Source organism: Protopterus annectens, chromosome 2.part2 (genome assembly GCF_019279795.1).
Source record: "Protopterus annectens isolate FY-2018-M chromosome 2.part2, PAN1.0, whole genome shotgun sequence".
NCBI classification, from domain to species: Eukaryota; Metazoa; Chordata; order Ceratodontiformes; family Protopteridae; genus Protopterus; species Protopterus annectens.
Genome location: NC_056730.1, coordinates 299,346,923 through 299,368,151, shown reverse-complemented (window position 1 = coordinate 299,368,151; position 21,229 = coordinate 299,346,923). Strand labels below are relative to the sequence as shown.

The 21,229-nt window shown below is 37.6% G+C and overlaps 1 protein-coding gene across 1 annotated transcript in view; it reads right to left on the bottom strand.

Annotated features, from left to right (window-relative positions):
* Positions 1-21,229, bottom strand: part of ST8SIA4 (ST8 alpha-N-acetyl-neuraminide alpha-2,8-sialyltransferase 4) — a 905,236-nt gene that overhangs the window by 208,281 nt on the left and 675,726 nt on the right. Inside the window, exon 4 of the mRNA XM_044063874.1 lies at positions 17,954-18,247. Coding sequence (XP_043919809.1) covers positions 17,954-18,247 — 294 coding nt within the window. The remainder of the gene's footprint in view (positions 1-17,953; positions 18,248-21,229) is intronic.

Genomic DNA, 21,229 nt, shown 5'->3' with positions numbered 1-21,229 from the left:
ACTGTACAAAATCTCTTCTACAAGTGAGCAGAACTGCACTAATGGATGTGTTACAGAAAAATATTATGTCTCATAATTATTCTTCACAAAATGGGATCATAGGAGATTACTAGTCTATTGACCTGGCGGTCATTTTAAGCCTAGCAATTTCAACCCAATGTAATACCATAGATATGCTAGTCAATACCCAAGATTGCATTTAGTAATGAATACCCATGTCCAGGAGGGTAGTGGGCACTGTCCCCCGTAAGAATTTATGGTGCCCCATCCACTCATCCTGTTTCCTCTTGAACAGTGTCATAGAGCTTCTCTGTTTCATATGAATTGGTAGCCTGTTCCAAAGACGTGGCAGTCACTGGGAGATAAATCTGTCCCTCCAGCATGTCCTATTTAAGTCGCAGGTCATATTTAAGTCCCTGGAACAGGTAGCCCTAGACCCAAAATGCATATTAACTTCTAGTTTCTTCATAAATGAGTCAAATAAAATGTTATAATATGTTTATATCAAAAGAAATAATGAAAAATAGATGCAAGATTATGCAAAATATAGTTCCACATAAGTTGCAGCTTTATATTTCAAGTGTCTTACAATTACACTCTCTCTCTCTTTTTGTACTGACAGATAGCTGAAGGCGAAGTAAGTGCTGAAGGAGTTAAGGGATCATCATCATCTTCTTTCGGCTGTTCCCATGATGGGTCACCACAGCGGATAATCTGTTTCCATTTCTTCCTGTCCTCTGCATCTTGCTCTGTCACACCAACCACTTGCATGTCCTCTCTCACCACATCCATAAACCTTATCTTAGGCCTTCCTCTTTTCCTGTTACCTGGTAGCTTCATCCTTAGCATATTTTTCCCAATATACTCAGCATCCCTCCTTAGCACATGTCCAAACCAACATAATCATGCCTCTCTGGCTTTGTCTCCAAACCTTCCAACCTAAGCTGACCCTCTAATATACTTATTCCTAATCCTGTCCACCCTCATCACACCCAGTGCAAATCTTAACACCTTTAACTCTGCCACATCCAGCTCTAACTCCTGCCTTTTTGTCAATGCCACTGTCTCCAACCCATATAACACAGCTGGTCTCACTACCCTCTTGTAGACCTTCCCTTTCACTCTTACTGGTACTTGTCTGTCACAAATCACTCCTGACACTTTTCTCCACCCACTCCATCCTGCCTGTACTCTCTTCTTCACCTCTCTTCCACACTCACCATTACTCTGAACTATTGATTCCAAGTATTTAAACTCATCCACCTTGGCCACCTCTACTCCTTGCATCCTCACCATTACTCTATCCTCCCTCTCATTCACACACACATATTCTGTCTTAGTCCTGCTGACCTTCATTTCTCTTCTCTTAAGGGATATTATGATGTCATACTATGCTTAAAGAGTCTAGTTTCAGAATGCTAATAAAGAAAATAAAAATGTGCTAGGAATCTTTTGAAACCAGATTAATTAATAGTACGCTCTGGCCTTCACAGGCTGGGGGAAAAGTCTTTGTAAGAATGTCTGTAACATAGTGTGTGCTGGTACTGAATGTTACACGGTTAAAAGATAAATTCTAAGACCAGGTGGTCTATGTTTTAAAAAGGCATATTTGTCAAGTGTTCATGTGAAGCTCTAAGACAGAATCACAAGGGATGAGGACATTTCTAAATACACTGATTTGTTAAAGGCAATGTAACGTCAAAGTTCTGCATGCATGAAATTGATAAGAAAAGGTATATATGTAGTATTTTTTTTCTTTGTTCTTTGAGACTGATTTGAAAATTTAAGTTGGCAGTCTTCCAGCACTGTTTATGGAATAAAACAGTACTCTGCACATCCTGAAGCATAATTCTTGACTGAAGACTAAAAGGTAAAACTGTTTGTTATTTATTTGTGAACTTTAACAGATAGAAGGCAATTAAATGAGATGTTAATGACTTTAGGTAGATGAATAAATAGCATTTGCGTATCCAAAATAATATGCTTACTTTCACAGTCACAAATACAGCCTTTTGCTAACTGGAGTAAATAAGGAATGCTTAGTTTAGCACGACATCTTTCATAATGAATGTTCCATACTCATATCTGTAAGGCCGTTTAAATTCTTCGCAATGTCAAAAAACATCTACAAGGAACTATTACTGCTAAACCCAGGCAAACCATGCCGGCATCTTGTACTTCATGCACCTTTTCTAGATATTCACTTTCTTTCTTGTTTTAAGTATTGTAAATTATCTTTCTGTACAGAAAGTACTACAGTGCAAGATGTGAGCAGTGCTTTATTTATCTATTAGAATTACATCATAATTATATCCTGTCATTACTGAGAGCTGAAAATGAGCTGTAATCAATGCCATTCTCTCATCCGCAGTTTCCTCATCTTGTATTTTAACAGGATGTACTATGCAATCAATATCACTATAAACTTTTGCCAGCACTACATCTACTGTTACAACATAATACGTATGGTTAGAAATTACTGATACACATCACAGGATTATATGCTGTTTTGGAAGAGACTGCTCACAGTGTATATTCATAATATTGTGAAAGGGTTTATCAGGCAAAAGAAATATATATATTTCAAAAATAATACCAAAAACTCGAGTCCAACAAGGAATCAGCTCAACAGCACGAGTATAAAAGAATCCACTGATGGGTGAATAATGGATGTTACCAGTTAAAAATACTTGTATAAAAACCACTTTATTATAAAAAACAATACGACAAGGTTAAGCGCTTTCATCTAAATACTTAGACTTCATCAGAACACTGTCCTTACAAATTCCTACATTTTTATACTACATTCAAACTAATGAATGCACCAATCATACAACAGTTCAACCAGCATATAAAAAACTATATAAAAATAAGAGTCTGCTGTTCCTATTTCAAAATAATAGTATATATGGTACTAAAACCACTAATGCTTATAATACATCAACCCACACTTATATAAATATGTATATACATTCAAATATTTGTTTGCTTATATAAACTTTTTATACATTTGTAAACCTCTCTAAAAATTAAACCTTATTCAACAATATGGGTTTAATCGTAATATTTTCATTAATTCCTGGTGGTGAAGTTGCATTTAATAAAATTTGCCATCTAACCTCTTTCTCTCCCAGAGTATGCTTAATACTCCCACCTCTTTGTGATACCTTCACAACTTCCAATATTGCAAACTTGAAAGTACTGCAATTGGAACTGTCCCATACATGTCTAAATAGGGCATTGTTCTCATCCCTTTTCTTTATTGCATACAAATGCTCATAAATCCTATTTTTCAATTTTCTTCCTGTTTGACCTACATAAAAACTAGGACAGGTGGTGCACAGGGCCAGATATATGACATTGGTAGTATCACAATTACCACGACAAAAATGCAAAAAATTTTTACTAATATTATGTAACTGCACCTCTTGGTCCTCCATAATAGCCTTACATTGATTACAGTGTCCACATTTCCATGTGCCTGTCAGTTGTCCTTTAAACCTCTCTACATTATGTTCAAATTTACTCTTAAGGTTAAACCCCACACTATTAACAAACATGGGTTCGTTACCCACTAAAGCCAATATTGCATCATCCCCCTTTAAAATACTCCAATTTTTCTTGATAATATGTTTTATATCCTCAGTGTAATTACTAAAGGGTAATATACATGCCGTATGGAAATCCCTTTCATTTCCTTGACTATTAGTTATATTATCTATACCTACTCCTAATAAAGGTTTGTATTTAATTCCCCACATTTTACTCACATACTCTATAGCATCCTTAATAACATACTCGGGGTATCCCCTCTGCTTAAACATATTACCTATTGTATTCAACTCCATCACCATCTCACTATACTCTGAAGTCATTCTAGCAGCCCGAATACACTGACCTTTGACTATGTTATTTTTTAACCTAACAGGATGACAAATATTATTTGTTTTTTATAATAAAGTGGTTTTTATACAAGTACTTTTAACTGGTAACATCCATTATTCACCAATCAGTGGATTCTTTTATACTCGTGCTGTTGAGCTGATTCCTTGTTGGACTCGAGTTTTTGGTATTATTTTGTAGTCGTTGGTCATCATGAATTCACTGGAGGAGCTTCCTTCCATATTTTCCCCAGTTAGGAAGGATGATTTTCTTAAGCTCCAATCCGAAATGTCAATAATTTAGGGTGAATTAACGAGACTAATTGAGCTGTGTAGTCAACTGGGGAACACAGCTGATTTCAGAAATGTTTCGGCTGAAGCGGCTATATCTGGTGTTCATTTCGGTTCTCCTGCTGTTCCGGTGAACCAGGAAGTGCACAGTTTACGTGGTGTAGTGCTAGAGAATAAAGGGACCTCTCATGGTACCGTTGCAGCGGGCAGTAGAGCGAAAAGCTTTAGTACGCCTGAAGAATTGGATTTAGGCAACAGTACAGAGGACGTTTATTTGATATCTGGCGCCAAACCTAAGAGGACTGTTCCTAAACGCACGTATTCTGTAGTTGCGAATACGGCAGCACCAGGTACTGTAAAACCATCATTTGTTCCCTTAGGGGATTCATATGTTACTCGTCCTAACAAGAAAGTTTATGAAGTCTTGGAAACATTTGTATCGGACAATCCATTTGTGTTTTCAGACTCTATGGTACAAGGAAACAACCATAATAGTAAAGAACATAATGGAACTTTGAGAGATATTATTTATGATTTTGGACACAAACTTAATAACATTAAGAGTTTGCAAGTGGAAAATTCTTATTTAAACAGGTGTATGGAACTGAAAATAGTCCCGATGGGGCTACGTTTTTTTAAAAGACCATTGGGGCTAGTACTCAATTATGAATTAATTAATGAATGTAATGCATTATTTGATTTGTTTGGATTCAGTTTTATGAAATTTATTATGAAATGTAATGATTATAAGTTAGCTAGCCTTACTAAAGAAGTGGATAGGCTGAATGAAATTATTACACAAGATTTGGTCTTTGATCAATGGCGTACTTTATTTGATAAACAATTTATGTATGCTGACACTACTTCTCAAAAAATATTTAAAAGGAAATGTGATAAATTAAAATGAGATTTACAGCAATATAAGGATAGTAATATGTATAATTGGAAGAACAAGGTCAACAAATTTAATAATGCTACCCAAGTCAATGAGATGGGTGGGAATGGTAAAAAAAACAGATATAATGTACAAAATTCATATAAACCTTTTATAGGAAAGGGATACAATTGGGAGGAAGTGCAGGACAGGAATACCAATGCCCAGTGGAATCAACAGCCCCCACAACAAGTGAACCACAGGGAACGCTGGCAGTAGAACCTGTACAACCCATTATTAAGTATAATGAGGTCCAATATGGACAGAAGGATTTTTTTATATATACAATTACACATCTTTGAATATAACAGATACACATTTCGCCCTGTTTAGAAAGGGAATGAAATTTATTCCTAGAAGTAAATTTAATTTGGTTGAGAATGTTATTCAATTTAAGATGTATTTGAGGAAGTTAAATTTATCTGTGTTTTTTAAAGGTAGTAGGAATAATGGAATGTTAACTTCTTTACATAGAAAAAGTGTTTTTACCCCACAATTACATCCGACATTAGGTATAGTTGAAAAGGTAGTCTTGGATGAAATGTATAGATATGGACAGAAGGGTTCACATACTATAAAATATAACACGAGTAAGGACGAGTTTCAACTTATGTGTGAATTATGTAGTGACCCCAATATTAGAATCATGCAACCAGATAAGGGTGGGGGGATAGTTCTATACGGATCTACTGACTATAAGAATGAAATACAAGTTATATTACATGACACAGATCAATATGAAGTTTCATCCATTAATGAACTAAATATTGCATATGGTAGAATTGATGCCCTTTTGGAAGAGTTACTGATAGAAAATAGGATTGATCAGGAATTATATCAGTACTTAAAGGTGAAATACCTGGTTATAGCAACCATAATAGGTATTCCGAAGATTCATAAGAATATGTTACACCCTCCATTTAGACCTGTTATATCGGGTAGTAGGTCCAAAACTTTCCCTTTTGGTAAAGTTATTGATAACTGGCTGAAACCTATATATACTTGTACCAGTCATATAGTAAAGGATTCATGGGATTTTTTGGCCAGATTAACTCATTCTAGTTGGAAACCAAATTTAACTCTGGTCACCATAGATGTAAAGGACCTATTTACCTGTATTCCTAGGGAAGAGGGTATGGAAAGGTTCATCAATAGTATTGATAAATATACTGATTATACTTGGGACAAAATCAAGTTAATAGGGGAATTTATGAGCATCGTTTTGGATAATAATTTTATATATTATGAAGGGGAATATTTTAGACAAAACAAGGGGGTTGCTATGGGCACGGCATGCGCCCCTATATATGCCAATATGGTTCTACTAGACTGGGAGCATGAAGTTATCTTTAGCAGTCGATACATGCAGTACATCCAAAGATATGTATGGTTTTTGGATGACGTATTTATAGTATGGGAGGGGGATAATACTGTTATCACTGAATTTATACAATATATAAATACATCTACCCTCTTTTTGAGCTTTACACACAAATACAGTACAGAAGGCATTGCATATTTAGATACTTATATTACCTTAACACCTAATGGTTTTAAGTCCAATATATATAGGAAGGAGACATTTAGTAACATATACCTGGAATATAATAGTTGTCATCCTGTTAGGTTAAAAAATAACATAGTCAAAGGTCAGTGTATTCGGGCTGCTAGAATGACTTCAGAGTATAGTGAGATGGTGATGGAGTTGAATACAATAGGTAATATGTTTAAGCAGAGGGGATATCCCGAGTATGTTATTAAGGATGCTATAGAGTATGTGAGTAAAATGTGGGGAATTAAATACAAACCTTTATTAGGAGTAGGTATAGATAATATAAGTATAACTAATAGTCAAGGAAATGAAAGGGATTTCCATACGGCATGTATATTACCCTTTAGTAATTACACTGAGGATATAAAACATATTATCAAGAAAAATTGGAATATTTTAAAGGGGGATGATGCAATATTGGCTTTAGTGGGTAACAAACCCATGTTTGTTAATAGTGTGGGGTTTAACCTTAAGAGTAAATTTGAACATAATGTAGAGAGGTTTAAAGGACAACTGACAGGCACACGGAAATGTGGACACTGTAATCAATGTAAGGCTGTTATGGAGGACCAAGAGGTGCAGTTACATAATATTAGTAAAAATTTTTTGCATTTTTGTCGTGGTAATTGTGATACTACCAATGTCATATATCTGGCCCTGTGCACCACCTGTCCTAGTTTTTATGTAGGTCAAACAGGAAGAAAATTGAAAAATAGGATTTATGAGCATTTGTATGCAATAAAGAAAAGGGATGAGAACAATGCCCTATTTAGACATGTACGGGACAGTTCCAATTGCAATACTTTCAAGTTTGCAATATTGGAAGTGGTGAAGGTATCACAAAGAGGTGGGAGTATTAAGCATACTCTGGGAGAGAAAGAGGTTAGATGGCAAATTTTATTAAATGCAATTTCACCACCAGGAATTAATGAATATTATTACGATTAAACCCATATTGTTGAATAAGGTTTAATTTTTTAGAGAGGTTTACAAATGTATAAAAAGTTTATATAAGCAAACAAATATTTGAATGTATATACATATTTATATAAGTGTGGGTTGATGTATTATAAGCATTAGTGGTTTTAGTACCATATATACTATTATTTTGAAATAGGAACAGCAGACTCTTATTTTTATATAGTTTTTTATATGCTGGTTGAACTGTTGTATGATTGGTGCATTAATTAGTTTGAATGTAGTATAAAAATGTAGGAATTTGTAAGGACAGTGTTCTGATGAAGTCTAAGTATTTAGATGAAAGCGCTTAACCTTGTCGTATTGTTTTTTATAATAAAGTGGTTTTTATACAAGTATTTTTAACTGGTAACATCCATTATTCACCCATCAGTGGATTCTTCATATATATATATATATATATATATATATATATATATATATATATATATATATATATATCAACATGAGGCCATATATTAGAAATGATGTTGCTCATACTGACAGCATGATGAAAAACAGAGAGTAAACCATTTCTCAGAAACACTGACAGTCAAATCTACTGCTTACCTATATTTGGATTATACCTGGCATATAATTTGGATCATGACATGGTTCTTCAGAGGTGAGATATATTACACCTCTCCCTTCCATGTCCCTTTTTTACTTCTACAAAGCAAATAGTCTCTCACCAATTGGTTTACTCAAACACCAAATATCATAAGCACATAATGGACCAATTTCATAAGGCTGTAGGAGTTTGTGCAGAAATGGCTTTGTCATTTTATTTCACAAATATGAGACTGTCACTTACTTTTCTATTGCATCAATATAATCATCACTTTTCTAGTTAGCCAATGAATATATTAAAATGTAGATTTTTGCAGACAATATGAATATGTAAGCATAAATGGGATAAACATATTGACTGCAAACAAATTATTTTTACTAGTTACATGGAAAATTAAAATGTTATGAATGATATTAGGAACATGATTCAAACACTGTTGAACTGAAAGAATGTTACCCAACAAAGCTGCAAATGGGCAATGATAAATGCAAAGTTTCATTTTCCATTAATCCTGTGTCTAAAAATATAACCTACACAGCAAACAAGATACTTACTATATTACAGTCTTTGCTGCCTAGCACATACATATTACTACACCATTTCAAAGATCATTCTGACATTCTGTTCAGGCATTCTCACATCTTTACATAAGCATATTACAGGATTCACTGCAAACCACCATAAACTCATAGCAACTCCCATAGAGAAAAAGAAGAAATATTTACTTTTTGCTTTATGCGGATGTGGAGTTATTCCATAATGAAGGGATGCTTTGAGCCACATATTGGTCTCTCCAGAATGTTCTATTTATGTCAAAGGCAAGGTTTAGGTCCTTGGATATAGTGCTTCTAATGTTGTTTGTTTTGTGGATATGCAAGACATCCATCACAGCTGCATCTGAGGATAACTTATATGCTAGGCAAGGATCGTCTTTCAGTAACCTTTAGGAGATTGAGTACAGAGATAGGGCCTTAAGATGATCTCTGTAGGACAGGGTATTCATACCCTGGATTCTCTTTGTGAGGAACCATTGAGGGCATTCCAACTGTTGCAAGTCCCTGCTTAGGTACATGCCAAAGGAGGCATTGTACTCAATGATGGGTCTGATTAGGGATGAGTAGAGTGGTACTATGACTTCTTTGGACCTGGTGCCATGCCGTTGCTTATGAGTTGGTAATGTAGAATGATTTTCTTACTGTCTTGGCTACATGTTGGTTGAAGGCCAGATTCCTGTCTACATCTATTCCTAGATTCTTAAATATTGGTCAACCCTTAAGGCTGTTTTATCGATGGAGTAATTAGCTTGGATGGATGATTTCCCAATGGAAAATAAAATGCATTTCTTTGCATTGAGTTTTAATCCATGACATTGGTACCAGTCATTTTTGTGTTAATCGTTTTTGTAGGATGACAGTGTTATGAGGGAATATGTGATAGCTCCCAATTTACAGTCGTCTGTGAACATGGTGAGCCAGAGGCCTTTGATATTAACATTTACTTCTGAGAAGTAGATGCTAAACAGCAGCTGGCCCAATAAGGAGTACTGGGATACTCTTCTTGTGGCCGGTCTCCTGGTGGAGGTGGCCTCACCGATCCTGACTTTCCTCGGTCCTATCAGCCACCAATTGTGTGACTTTAATAGGGATTTATGCCTAGTTCTAAGAGTTTGTCAATAAGACCTTAGTGAAATACTGTATCGGATACCTTGGCCAGGTCAAGGTAGGGAGCTATCAGACTGCCCCCTGCAACTATCGATGACCTGCTCCCTGTTGATAGTTGGGGGAGATATATTAGAAGGGATTTCAATGGAAGTAGTGTGTGTGTGTGGGGGGGGGGGGTGAAGTTAGAGATAAATGTATCAGCCAGTAGATAACACTATGTCACCTTGGTTAGGGAAGGTTATGCCATTATGACCAGTTCTGCACCCTGCTGATTGTTACCTTTAGTGTGTTAAATTATCTAAAGCTTGCATGACATACAGTGCTACAATTATCCTCTAAAATTGGGGAAAACACAGGCTTGTTAAGCACCTTGTTGATTTAAGAAAGTTGCTTAATGGGCTTTTGTAAAGCACCCCTCATTACTGCCTCATATCAGGACAATCATGGTGGTCAGCGGCCACCACAGAAAAGTGTCAGGGACAACAAGGAGATATTAAAAATATCCAGACTTTTTTTATGTTGCTGAATGAAATGTATTAATATATTTTAAAGCTTATTGTGATTCCTGAAGCTTTTTTGCCATCTACATAGAAACAGGTAAATATTTTACAGTTTTCAGAAAGTACAGTTGGGTACACTTACCATAAATGTAGATGTTCAAATGTATTCACTGTTGGAGATATGGCTATCGAGAAACTCACCTTGAGAGCTAAATCTTGACATTCTTGTTGAGAACATATAACAAACAGGGTTTTGATCAGAAAGAGCCAATCATAATTCTCTGTAGTGCATGCAGTTATCGTGCAGTACAGTATTTAAAGACAAAGTGCAGGAGTGAACCACAAGCTGAAATTGAAGAAACTAGTATTTTACTATATAAAAGACTCAGTAAAAAAATATACAAAAGTAAGCATTTTTGTAAGGCACAAACTTCATCAGACTGTCAAAAGTAAGACATAAGATATATCACAGAACATTCAGACACTTAGATCTTCTTGGAGTCTGGTGGCACCCACTCACCAGACTGTATAAATGGATACTGGAGGCTCCCTTAATCATCCTTGACTCTGTGGGGACCCCCACAAAAGCTATTGCTGGTTGAAGAAAATCGAGGACAAAAACATTATCAATTTTCTGATTGAGCTGTTTAACCTGAATAGTGCTGAGATATGACCCTTTTTAGGATAAAGCTGATAATAGCCTCTGGTTTCAACCATGCCCATTCTAAAACCAGCCCTGCTCAAATGCGTGTACAGAAAGCTGCTGTAGGTTATAGGGTTCTGGGGATTGCGTGATTATTACAACTTTAATTTTCATCACAGTCAAACCTTAGAGGTGTGCACATGAAGTCATTATAGCTTGTGACTGAGCTGAGGACAGTGTGGTCATTGTTTATTTACTTTTCTCACAGACCTCAGAGGGGGAAATTGAAGGTTACTATAGCTTGTGTAAGGGTGGTGTACTGTCTAAGAGCAACAGTTTAGAATATATTACAGAAATCATTCTCACAGTCACACATCAGGCACATATACATGGGGCTGACTTTGAGGGTTAGTGGTGAGGAAGCATGCTATGTACACGTATATTAACAGTCCCTTGAAATATATGGCTAAGGCAATTTAAACAGCTGCTTTCATCCTAGTCTAACATCAGAGGGATGTATAAGCAGTGACTGTCTTTTTCAGGGGGTTAGGGAAGGAGGCGGTATTCCCAGATAAGACCTATGCATTCCCACAACTGGCTTGTTAGTTTATTGTGAGCTACTATTTTGTCAGCTTTGAACAGTAAGCCATGGGCAGAACTTATGTCTTCCTTGAAAGAAAAAATAAGACTGAAATTCTTTTCTTTTTCATGACTTTTGTTTAGGCCACCACTGGAGTAAAATGCTGAGAAAATGCTCTAAAATGCATCCCAGGGCACATATATAACCCCTATGCCTTTGGGGGAACCAGCTTAATTGAGTTATTTCCTAAATACTTATTACTGTGCTGTTTTGGTCAGGAAAGGTGTGCTGAAAGGATGCAAAGAAAACTAAAGCTGAACAGCAATAGTGAATTTCTTTCCTTAATCATGATTTCTGTTCAAGCCATTATTGGATGAAAAGGTTGTGTAAAAAGAAAAAAAGAACTTTAAAATGCCCTTCAGATCATATAGAAAGCTATGGCTTCTTGAAAAAGCTGAAAGTAAGGCAAAAGGTGAGAAAAGAAAGAAAAAAAGTAATGTGCATTGTATGGGAGCCCAAAAGGGAGAGGGGGATCAGAGTAGAGGACTGGGGGGTGTGCAGGAGGTGTTGAAACAGTAGGTCTAGTCATCATTTCATTTAAGTCCAGACTTGGACATATAGTTGTTGTAATGTATCATTGTTGCAACTAAATGCCAGTAACTGTGTGTCCCTTTGTTAGACAGACAAAGTGTGGTATTTGGGCCTGTTGTAATGTAGCAGCTTGTAGCTAAGGTCTGTCTATGCATACCACTCATAAAAGCTTGCAGCACAAACTAAAACATTTCTTAGGAGGTGTGGCATTGACAGGATGATACTTATACTGGAAGTGCTTAGGGGGGGGCCACAACTTGACATTTGCTGGGGGCCCCCAAAATTCTAACACCGGCCCTGGCTGTTTCTTAAGCCATGCATGTCTTCTAAGTACAGAACCGGTGACTGCTGCCCTGCAAGAAGCTTCTAGGGCATCAAAACCACAGTGTAAGGTATGCTTAGTCACTTGACTTGCAGAATGCATTAACTCCTGTAACTCTTTAGATTCTGCACAAGCAGGAAAGGAAGACACTTTTTGTTTAAGGAGTTCCATGGTATGTTGCTGAAATTTAAGCATATGGAACTGGCAATTTAGTGCTCTGATAGCAAGAGTAGCAGAGGTGTATACTTTTTTACCCCATCTGTCTAATGCTTGGGAACCCCTATCTGAGAGGGTAGGGTCTTATCAGAGGTTGCTTTAATTCCTTTGGGCCCTTGAGAAATTACCTCAGGGTCAGCAGTAGGGTTTTTGAAAATAAATTTGTGTGAGTCAGGGACTCTGTAATACCTGTCAGGTTTTCTGTGTGCAGGAGGGTGTCAGGAGTCAAACTGGATCCTGGAAAAATATCATCCACAACATTCAGGACTGGAGGAATGGCCAGGGGTCTGTGCTGTGGAAGATCGAGGAATTCTCTGAGTCTCTTTTTAGGCTGAGTGTAGTCTTGAAATTCAACTGGAAATGCTCCCTTAAGGTATGAAGGGTTTCCCCAAAGGCATAGTCCTTGGGTAGAGAGGCCGAAGGAATGGATTCCTCTGCATCAGACTCTCATAAGCAGAGAGGGGTTGCATGTCTTCATATTCAGATGCATCAGAGCCATCAGACTCCTGTTCTGGCAGAACTACTAGGGACAGATCTCTTTTTCTTTTGGAAGGGGTAGCTTGGCTTTCCCTGATCAGTATGATAAGGTCTTCTGCCATTTTAAGCATTTGAGACTGAGGCAAGGAAGCAGATGCCTGAGATTGGGTCGTCAGTTTCTTGGGTGTGGTTCGTCCCCTGGGCTGTAGAAACTTGGTAGTTTTTGAAAGAACAGTAGACGTGAAAGAAGTCATCAGTTTGTGATGAGACTCGGTAGTGCAAAGTACTTCCCCGGAAGCCAGTGCCTGCTCAGCGGCTCTGGACCCATCCGAGGGTAAGACAACCACAGGATCCTTAGTCGAAGAAAAGATTTTTTTATGGCATGCTGGACTCCGAAAGGGCCTTGGTAGCAGCCTGCAAATCCACAGAAGTGGGCATCAGGGGCTGCGAAACTGCCTCAGTGAGGACCGGAGAACTGACGACTTGCTTAACGAAAGCATCGTCAGTAGGTTTGGACATGTGCGGTCTGTCTTTATCCTTATGTTTTTTCGGAAGATCTGCTGTCAGATGGCTTACTGAAGCCATATCGGAATTCGAGGACTGTAAGCAAAAATATCTAGCTACAATAAGGACCCCAACGACGTATAATTCTGGCGTTAAACAAAGCACAAAAGTGACAGTGAGGGACATCGTGGTCTGGGTCTAAGCAAGTTATGCAGCAAGAATGAAAGTCTCAGTGTGGTATTTGCTTTCCACAGGCGAGACAGTTGTTAACTTTTTCTGACATCGTTTAGAGCATGAAAAATGGATCCCCAATGGGGTACTTAGCTTTTAGAAGATGTCAGCTTCATTTCGGAAGACGAAACTCAGGTAGTGGCCGACCTGCACTCGTGCCAACTGCTTCTGCTTCGGGCTCCCCGGCAAGAAAGACTGATGTAATGGCGTCGGTTTCCTTATTTTATACTGCTGACAACCTGACGACAATCCTGAAGAGACAGCAACCGACGCAGAAATACTAAGCGTCTATTATTTGGGCTGGCCGAGGGCTACCCTGGCAGGGATAACCCAAATGTGATGACTGCAACAGTGAAACATGAAGAACATCTGTGAAACACTTAGTACTCCTGCACTTTTTTCTTTAAATACTGCATTGCATGATAAATGCATGCACTACAGAGAATTATGATTGGCACTTTCTGATCATAACCCTGTTTGTTATATGTTCTCAACATGGATGTCAAGATTTAGCTCTCAAGGTGAATTTCGCAATAGCCACATCTCAAAAGATAAAAAGCAACTAGTTATTACTGGAGACCCAATCATAAACTTCTATATCAAACTACATATAACATGAGGAAGGTGATTTGAAGGACATCAAAATATGTTTAACTCCATTTCTTCTACATCATGGCCCAAAACTATGACTCATCAGTCAGAATGCCATTAACATTTTCTACTCATTAGAGATCATATAACTTTCTTTCCCATTTAAGGACTATTTCTATAGAGCAACAAATTATGGATATAAACCTGCCATTTTCTAATCCAATTGATTTCAACCAAAAATATTAATAAACACTGGGGCAATTAGGCAGAGACACCTTCAATAGCAACTGAAATTGGGGAGATGCACTGCTTTTCCTATGAGACATAAGGCATTCATATCTCATTTATCAGTTTCAACAGAGCTACTGAGCTGAAGCCGTATCTCACAATTGACAGGTAAGTAGCCCTGAACCTGGAACAGGTGAAATAATGTATAATATGCAGCTTCTATAAAGTAAGAGGAAGGAAAAAATCTAGTGCCTTATTAATAAAGGAAACTGCACCAATTAACTGAGCAAAAACTGGGATTTCTAATAGAAAAAGGTCTGCAGGATTATTATGAAAATATCCTCAAATTAAAGTCATTCCCAAATTTTAACCATTTTGCTTAGTTGTCAGGACAAGGAAGAGATGAGTACTGCTTTACGAATTAAATTTATTCCACTTTTCTTTAATGGATTATTGTATTTACATCACACAGGACTACTTCAATAAAGAGACGAAAAAAAGTTGTCCCACTTTTTCAAAAATTCAGGCCTACAGACAGAGTTGTGTTACCAAGAACTCGTATCTGACCAGTCATTCAAGCATTCTAATGACTATGCAAGCACAATCAATTCTATCAGTCATCCAGGTAAAAAAAAAAAAAAATCTTACTTAGAGACACTGACTGCCTAGCTCCCTGGACTACAATGTTTTTGTATTTCTGTTTTGGCCAGAAAGAATAATTATGGAAGAAATCCTCTAACCAGCAAAAGCAGGGCAACTTACCATCCCACTGAAACGTACAGTTGCTATACAACTCAAAGCTTAAGACTTGGCATCGCACTCAGCATATCAAAATATACTGCAAAGTGATGCAGTCCCTATTATCCCTTAGTAATAATAACAAAAAACCCATTCTAATACTAGAAGACATCAAAGTTAGAACTAAGGGAAATGGCTACCGAAGTATGTTATCAGACAACATCATGTCACTTAGAAAATGATAATCATATTCATATATCAAATTACATCACAAATACAAAACAAATTAACAAAACCATTGTCAGAAAACAGTACTATACTAAACTCTGGCTATTAATGAATGCCGACGCTACTGCAAGACATTAATAGCCACAGGATTGGGAAAAAAACATGTACCCGTGAATTACCACATAGGTGGCAGTACACTAAACACTGAAATTGCGATAAGAGACTTAGGGACACAGGTGGACAGTGGTCTCCCCTTCAATAACCACATTGCCACAACAGTCAGGAAATCCATCTATGTGGCACATCTCATCACTAAGGGCTTTTCATCCAGAAAAAAATAGGTCATTGTCCCACTGTACTCATCCCTCATTAGACCCATTGTAGAATACAACGCCCCATTTGGTATGTACCTCTCAAGACATCTGCAACAACTGGAAAGGCTGCAGAAATACTTCACTAAAAGAATCACAGGCCTAAAGCAGATGCACTATGCTGAGCGCCTTAAAAAACTCCAGCTATACTCTGTGGCATATCGTCTACTCCGAGGCAATCTCTGCTTTAACATACAAGGCCATGTCAAACCCAGAGCTGCTGGACATGCTACACTTAAAGAAATCCCAATCCCTCAGAGCCACATGCTCCAGGGATCTAAACCTTGTCATCACAATAAACAAAACATGCTGGAGTGATAGGTTCCTGACCCAGAGACTCGCCAGACTCTGGAACAGACTGCCCATACATGTCAAGCAGAGTGCCTCTTTGGCCCTCTTCAAAAGGACCCACGATGATTGGATGGGAGAAAGGAAATTCACCCTGGGGATCACATCAGTCGCCCTGCTAGACAGGGGTCCAGGGAAGTAAATAGTGTGGGAAGAAATAGCCAGGGAATTGTTATGGCTAGGCTTGCATAGGCCCTAGGGCCGATAGCCTAGTACCGACCTATGAACCTATGAACCTATGAATCATACTTAATTTTTAGATACTTATGAATGATTGTCAAATGATATATTTAAGTGACCTATGAAACACAAAGCTTGTGACTTGTACAAGTACATCACATTTCAAATTCCTATTCTGGAAAGGAGTGAACAAACAGCAGAAAGCTGCTGATGCACACAATATTTTGCTGCTTTGTCAAAACCATCCCAGCAGATCAAGATTTAAAGAAATATGGAACTACAAAGTAATGCACAAAAGTAAATGCTACTATTTCTGATTTGCTTACAAAAACAAAATCGGAAATATTTAGAAAGATAACATTATATTGGCAAACATGTTGTTAGTTTCAGAGTAGTAACTTCATAGTGCTTTTGGTTCATGTAGATAATTGATCTGGGATGAGTGTTCAAGAGCAAAAATAAAGTTGTGCAGTTTTCATCAAACTGCTTTACTAAAAATCTGAACGTTTCTATGGGAAAAATGTGCATCAAACCTTTGAAAGGCATGCCCCCCACCTCCACGTGAATCATAAAAAACTCTTAGGTTTCTAGATCCTACAGTATTTTTGTACAGGAAATCATGATTCAACCACCTAGATGAAAAGTGAAATTTACACAGATGTTTTTCAGCTAATTAACCTACTATGACAGAAGATAAATCATAAAATATGCCACAATAAAGAAACACATCTCCAAATAGAACACTACATTCTCATACATTTGTGAGGGAGGCAAACAGAAGCAGGCCTGTGACATTTGGAAAATACTAAACCTCTACAAAAAAGTTTTTACCATTCCAGTTAAATCTGAATATTCAGCTGAATTATTACGACATTCTTACACTTCTCAAACAACCTCATATCACAACACAATTCTAACGAGATTTCAGTAGTGAAAGTATCACTACATCAACCTCTTACAGCAAGAAATCTGGACAAATCCATTAAATAATGGGGGGGGGGGGCAAAGGCCCAGAAATAGGGTCATTTTTTTTTAAATTGCTCTTACAAACTTAGAAAGCTGATAAAAAACAGGTTTTGCATTAGCATGAATTTATTTTCTGAACATTATAAAGTCTGAATCTCAAATGCCTGTCATTATTTTCTGACTTTAATCCTCAAGGATTTGCCAGTGATTTGCCAGAAAACTGCAACTTTATGAGTAACAGGCCAAAAATATGAGGCAAAAATCTGGACATTCTGCAAAAATCTGTACAGTTGAGAAGTATGATCAATATTACAAATCTGGAATGCCTCAATCCTTACAAAAATGTGGATCTTATTCCTGAAGGAAAGATCCTAACTGCTATAAGCACTTACCCCCTTACAGCATGAAACAGCCTGTGGGATGGATAGGCAGTTTGAACTTTCAACTTATTCTTAAGGATAATATCATTCACAAGCTCCACGTGTTTTTCGCCACTTCTACTCACGAATGCTGGGATCCAAAGGATACTATCATTCAGAGTGGCTATTCTCTGTACAAATCGCGCTTTGTCAGTTTCATTCTTAAAGTTTCCAAATGCTTTCTGTATAACAGATGGATTCAAGGTAACAAAATTGGACTTAGTCCCCACATCTTCAATGAACTCCAGTACTGGGGCCAGGTTACACCTAAAACAGATGACATTGTAAAATACAATTACGATATGGACAGACAATAAAAGTACACGAAAGAACTTTAATTCAACAAAACATGGTATTTTTCAGATACTGATTCTTGTGCTTTATGTTATATTTTCGATAAACCATTATGATACTTTTACTATAGAATGGCATTTCAGGAAAATTCCTGCATCTTTTAGAGTAGGGATACTCATGATACACCAAAGCACATTGTGAATAACTTAAAATATTAATATACTTCTTATGGTACTTATGTCTTAATGTATAAAAAAGGCAATGGAATGAAAAAGAAATTTGAAATAGAATGCACATGGCAAATAACATTTACACAAATAAAGTGAATGTTTCAATAAGAACACCACAGAAAGTAGCTCTAACACAGAAATCTGGATCCCTGAATATAGCCTCAGCAATCAAGTTTCAAGTACAGGTCCAGAGGTGATGATAAACTCAGCTAAATGAGGGAGACCACAAGTGAGCAGTCTCCCCGTCACAGAAGGACAGTAACCAGGTCCCAAAATAACGCTTGGTGGATGCCAGGTGGCCTTGTCAAGCAGCAGATGAGATCAACAGAGGGGTGCAGAAGCAGTGCTTCACACTATAGCCAGGAAAGTGTGTGTGAAAGTCAGCAAATCCTGTGTGCTATGGCTGCTTGTACAGTCTGACACTACATCTTCTGCATGGGTAGAGCACTAATGGACCACTAAAGGTAGGGTATGGCAAACGTGAGAAACCATTCACAGATGATGGCCCATGGCTCCATATTGACTTCAGCTACTGATCACTACATCTTAAATTAAATTTTCAAGAAAGCAAAAGTTCTGTGAAAATTAAGGACCATTCCACAAGTGATGGAAGGCAAAAGAAATATACATAAGTATTGGGGCACTTACATGTTCATAGGTGTTTGCTAGGCTAACAACCAAAAGGTCCTTTTTAAGCCTAGCCATGCATCCCAAACTTCTGACAAGTTCTGATACCCTTGATAAGTGTAACCAGGAGTTTGGGATATAAACCATTTACAGGTTACCTGTGTCCGTTAGAGACATTGCTGCCAAACCAGGGATGAACGTCTGGTTTCCCAAGCAATTTTCTAAGTTGCACTTGAACTGGGTTAGGGAGGAACTCTGCTTCACATGGATGGGGAGCCTGTTCCATGGACCCAGTAGTCTCTGGGATACATACCTATCTCTCCAGCAGGACCTATTTATATCACAGGAAAATTTTAAGTCCTTAGAATGGGTAAGTCTGGTACTGTTTGTTTTGTGGATATGCAGGAGGTCCATCAGAGTGGGGTATGACAATACCCTGTATGCCAGGTATAGATCTCCCCTCAAAAGCCTGTAGGAGACAGAATACAGTGGACAGAGCCTTGAGGTGGTCTGCATAGGACATTTTACTTCTGCCCTGTATTCTTTTAGTGAGGAACCTCTGTGGAAGTTCCAATTGTTGGATATGCCTGGTTAGGTACATACCAAAGGGGGCATTATACTCAATAATAGGTCTAATGAATGCTCAATACAGTGGAACAATGACTACCTTGGACTTAGATGCCATACCTTTGTTTATAAGTTGCACAATATAGAATGATTTCCTCATGCCTGTAGACAAATGATGGTCAAAGACTAGATTACTATCTATGTGTGTCCCTATGTCCTAGACTACTGGGTCAACTCTAAGGGTGTGTTGTCAATATGACAGTTACCAGGGATGGATGACCTGCCAAAGGATGCTACTATGCATTTCCTGGCATTTAGTTTTAGTCCATGGCTCGACACTTGTTGTTTTTCTGTGTCAGCCCCTCCTGGAGAACATTTGTGTCAATGTGAGATTCAATGGCAGCTCCTAATTTGCAATTATCTGCAAATTTAGTCAGCCAGAGACCACTAACATTGGCCTTAACCTCTAGGAAGTAAGTACCAAAAAGGAGTGGTCCAAGGACTGATCCCAGAGGGACTCCACTTGTGACTGGCCTCGTTGTAGAGGTGGACTTAGAAGAGGTGATGATTAGGAATAAGAGATGTCAAATAAACATTCTTCATCATCTTATCACAGGGTTTTACATTAAAGATGGAAGGGTGGAATGCTTGATATTTTGGGGGGCACCTAGTTTTAATTCAACAGTATATAGCATAGTGATTATCATTTGCACATAAGGTGCCCTAAAAAGTCACCCATGGTCAGCCACCAGAAACAAATAAACATTTCAGTCAGGTAAAATGCCATTTAGATTAATATACGAACTGCTGGAATAACACACAAGGTTGTTTATAAAAATTAGCTTAAAGGGACAGAACACTGACAGAGAACACCTTGTTATCACCACTTGCAGCAGTCTGACATTCAAACATCAAATCCAAAAATGCCCTTATGGATGTGCAGATAAAACCTGGAAACTTTACATGCTAGGTTCCAGCCTACTAACATCAGGCAAGAAAAAAAAACATGATGTCTGAAACTTTGCTTTGGCCACAAATAGTCTACTGTGCCATTGTAATAGATAACCTAAAGTAAAATAAAATAATGCACTCTCTCATTCACCCACAACAGAATACCAAGATTTGCTGCAAACAAACCTCTCCTTGTTCACCATTTCAAAACGGTTCCTATCACATAGTTGAACTGTTACAAGTTTGAACCACATATGAGTGAGACCATACGTTGGAATTTGTAAAAGTTTGATCGCTTGAATAGAAATCTCAATAAGCGCCGGTTTCCATTCACTTCAATGGAGTGCGATCTCGGAGTTGGTATATTTAAGTAGCGGGGGGGTGGGGGTGCAGGGCTTGCCCCCTGCTTACAGCAATTTATTTTTTTTCTGTTGTATTTTTATTTATTTTTTGTTTATGTAGTCGAAGTTCTGTAACTTCGAACATAATGGTTCAACCATTAGGTGTTCAGAGTTACGGAACTTCAACTATCTGATATAGACCCTTTCAAAATACTAAACAACTCATACTTATATAGATT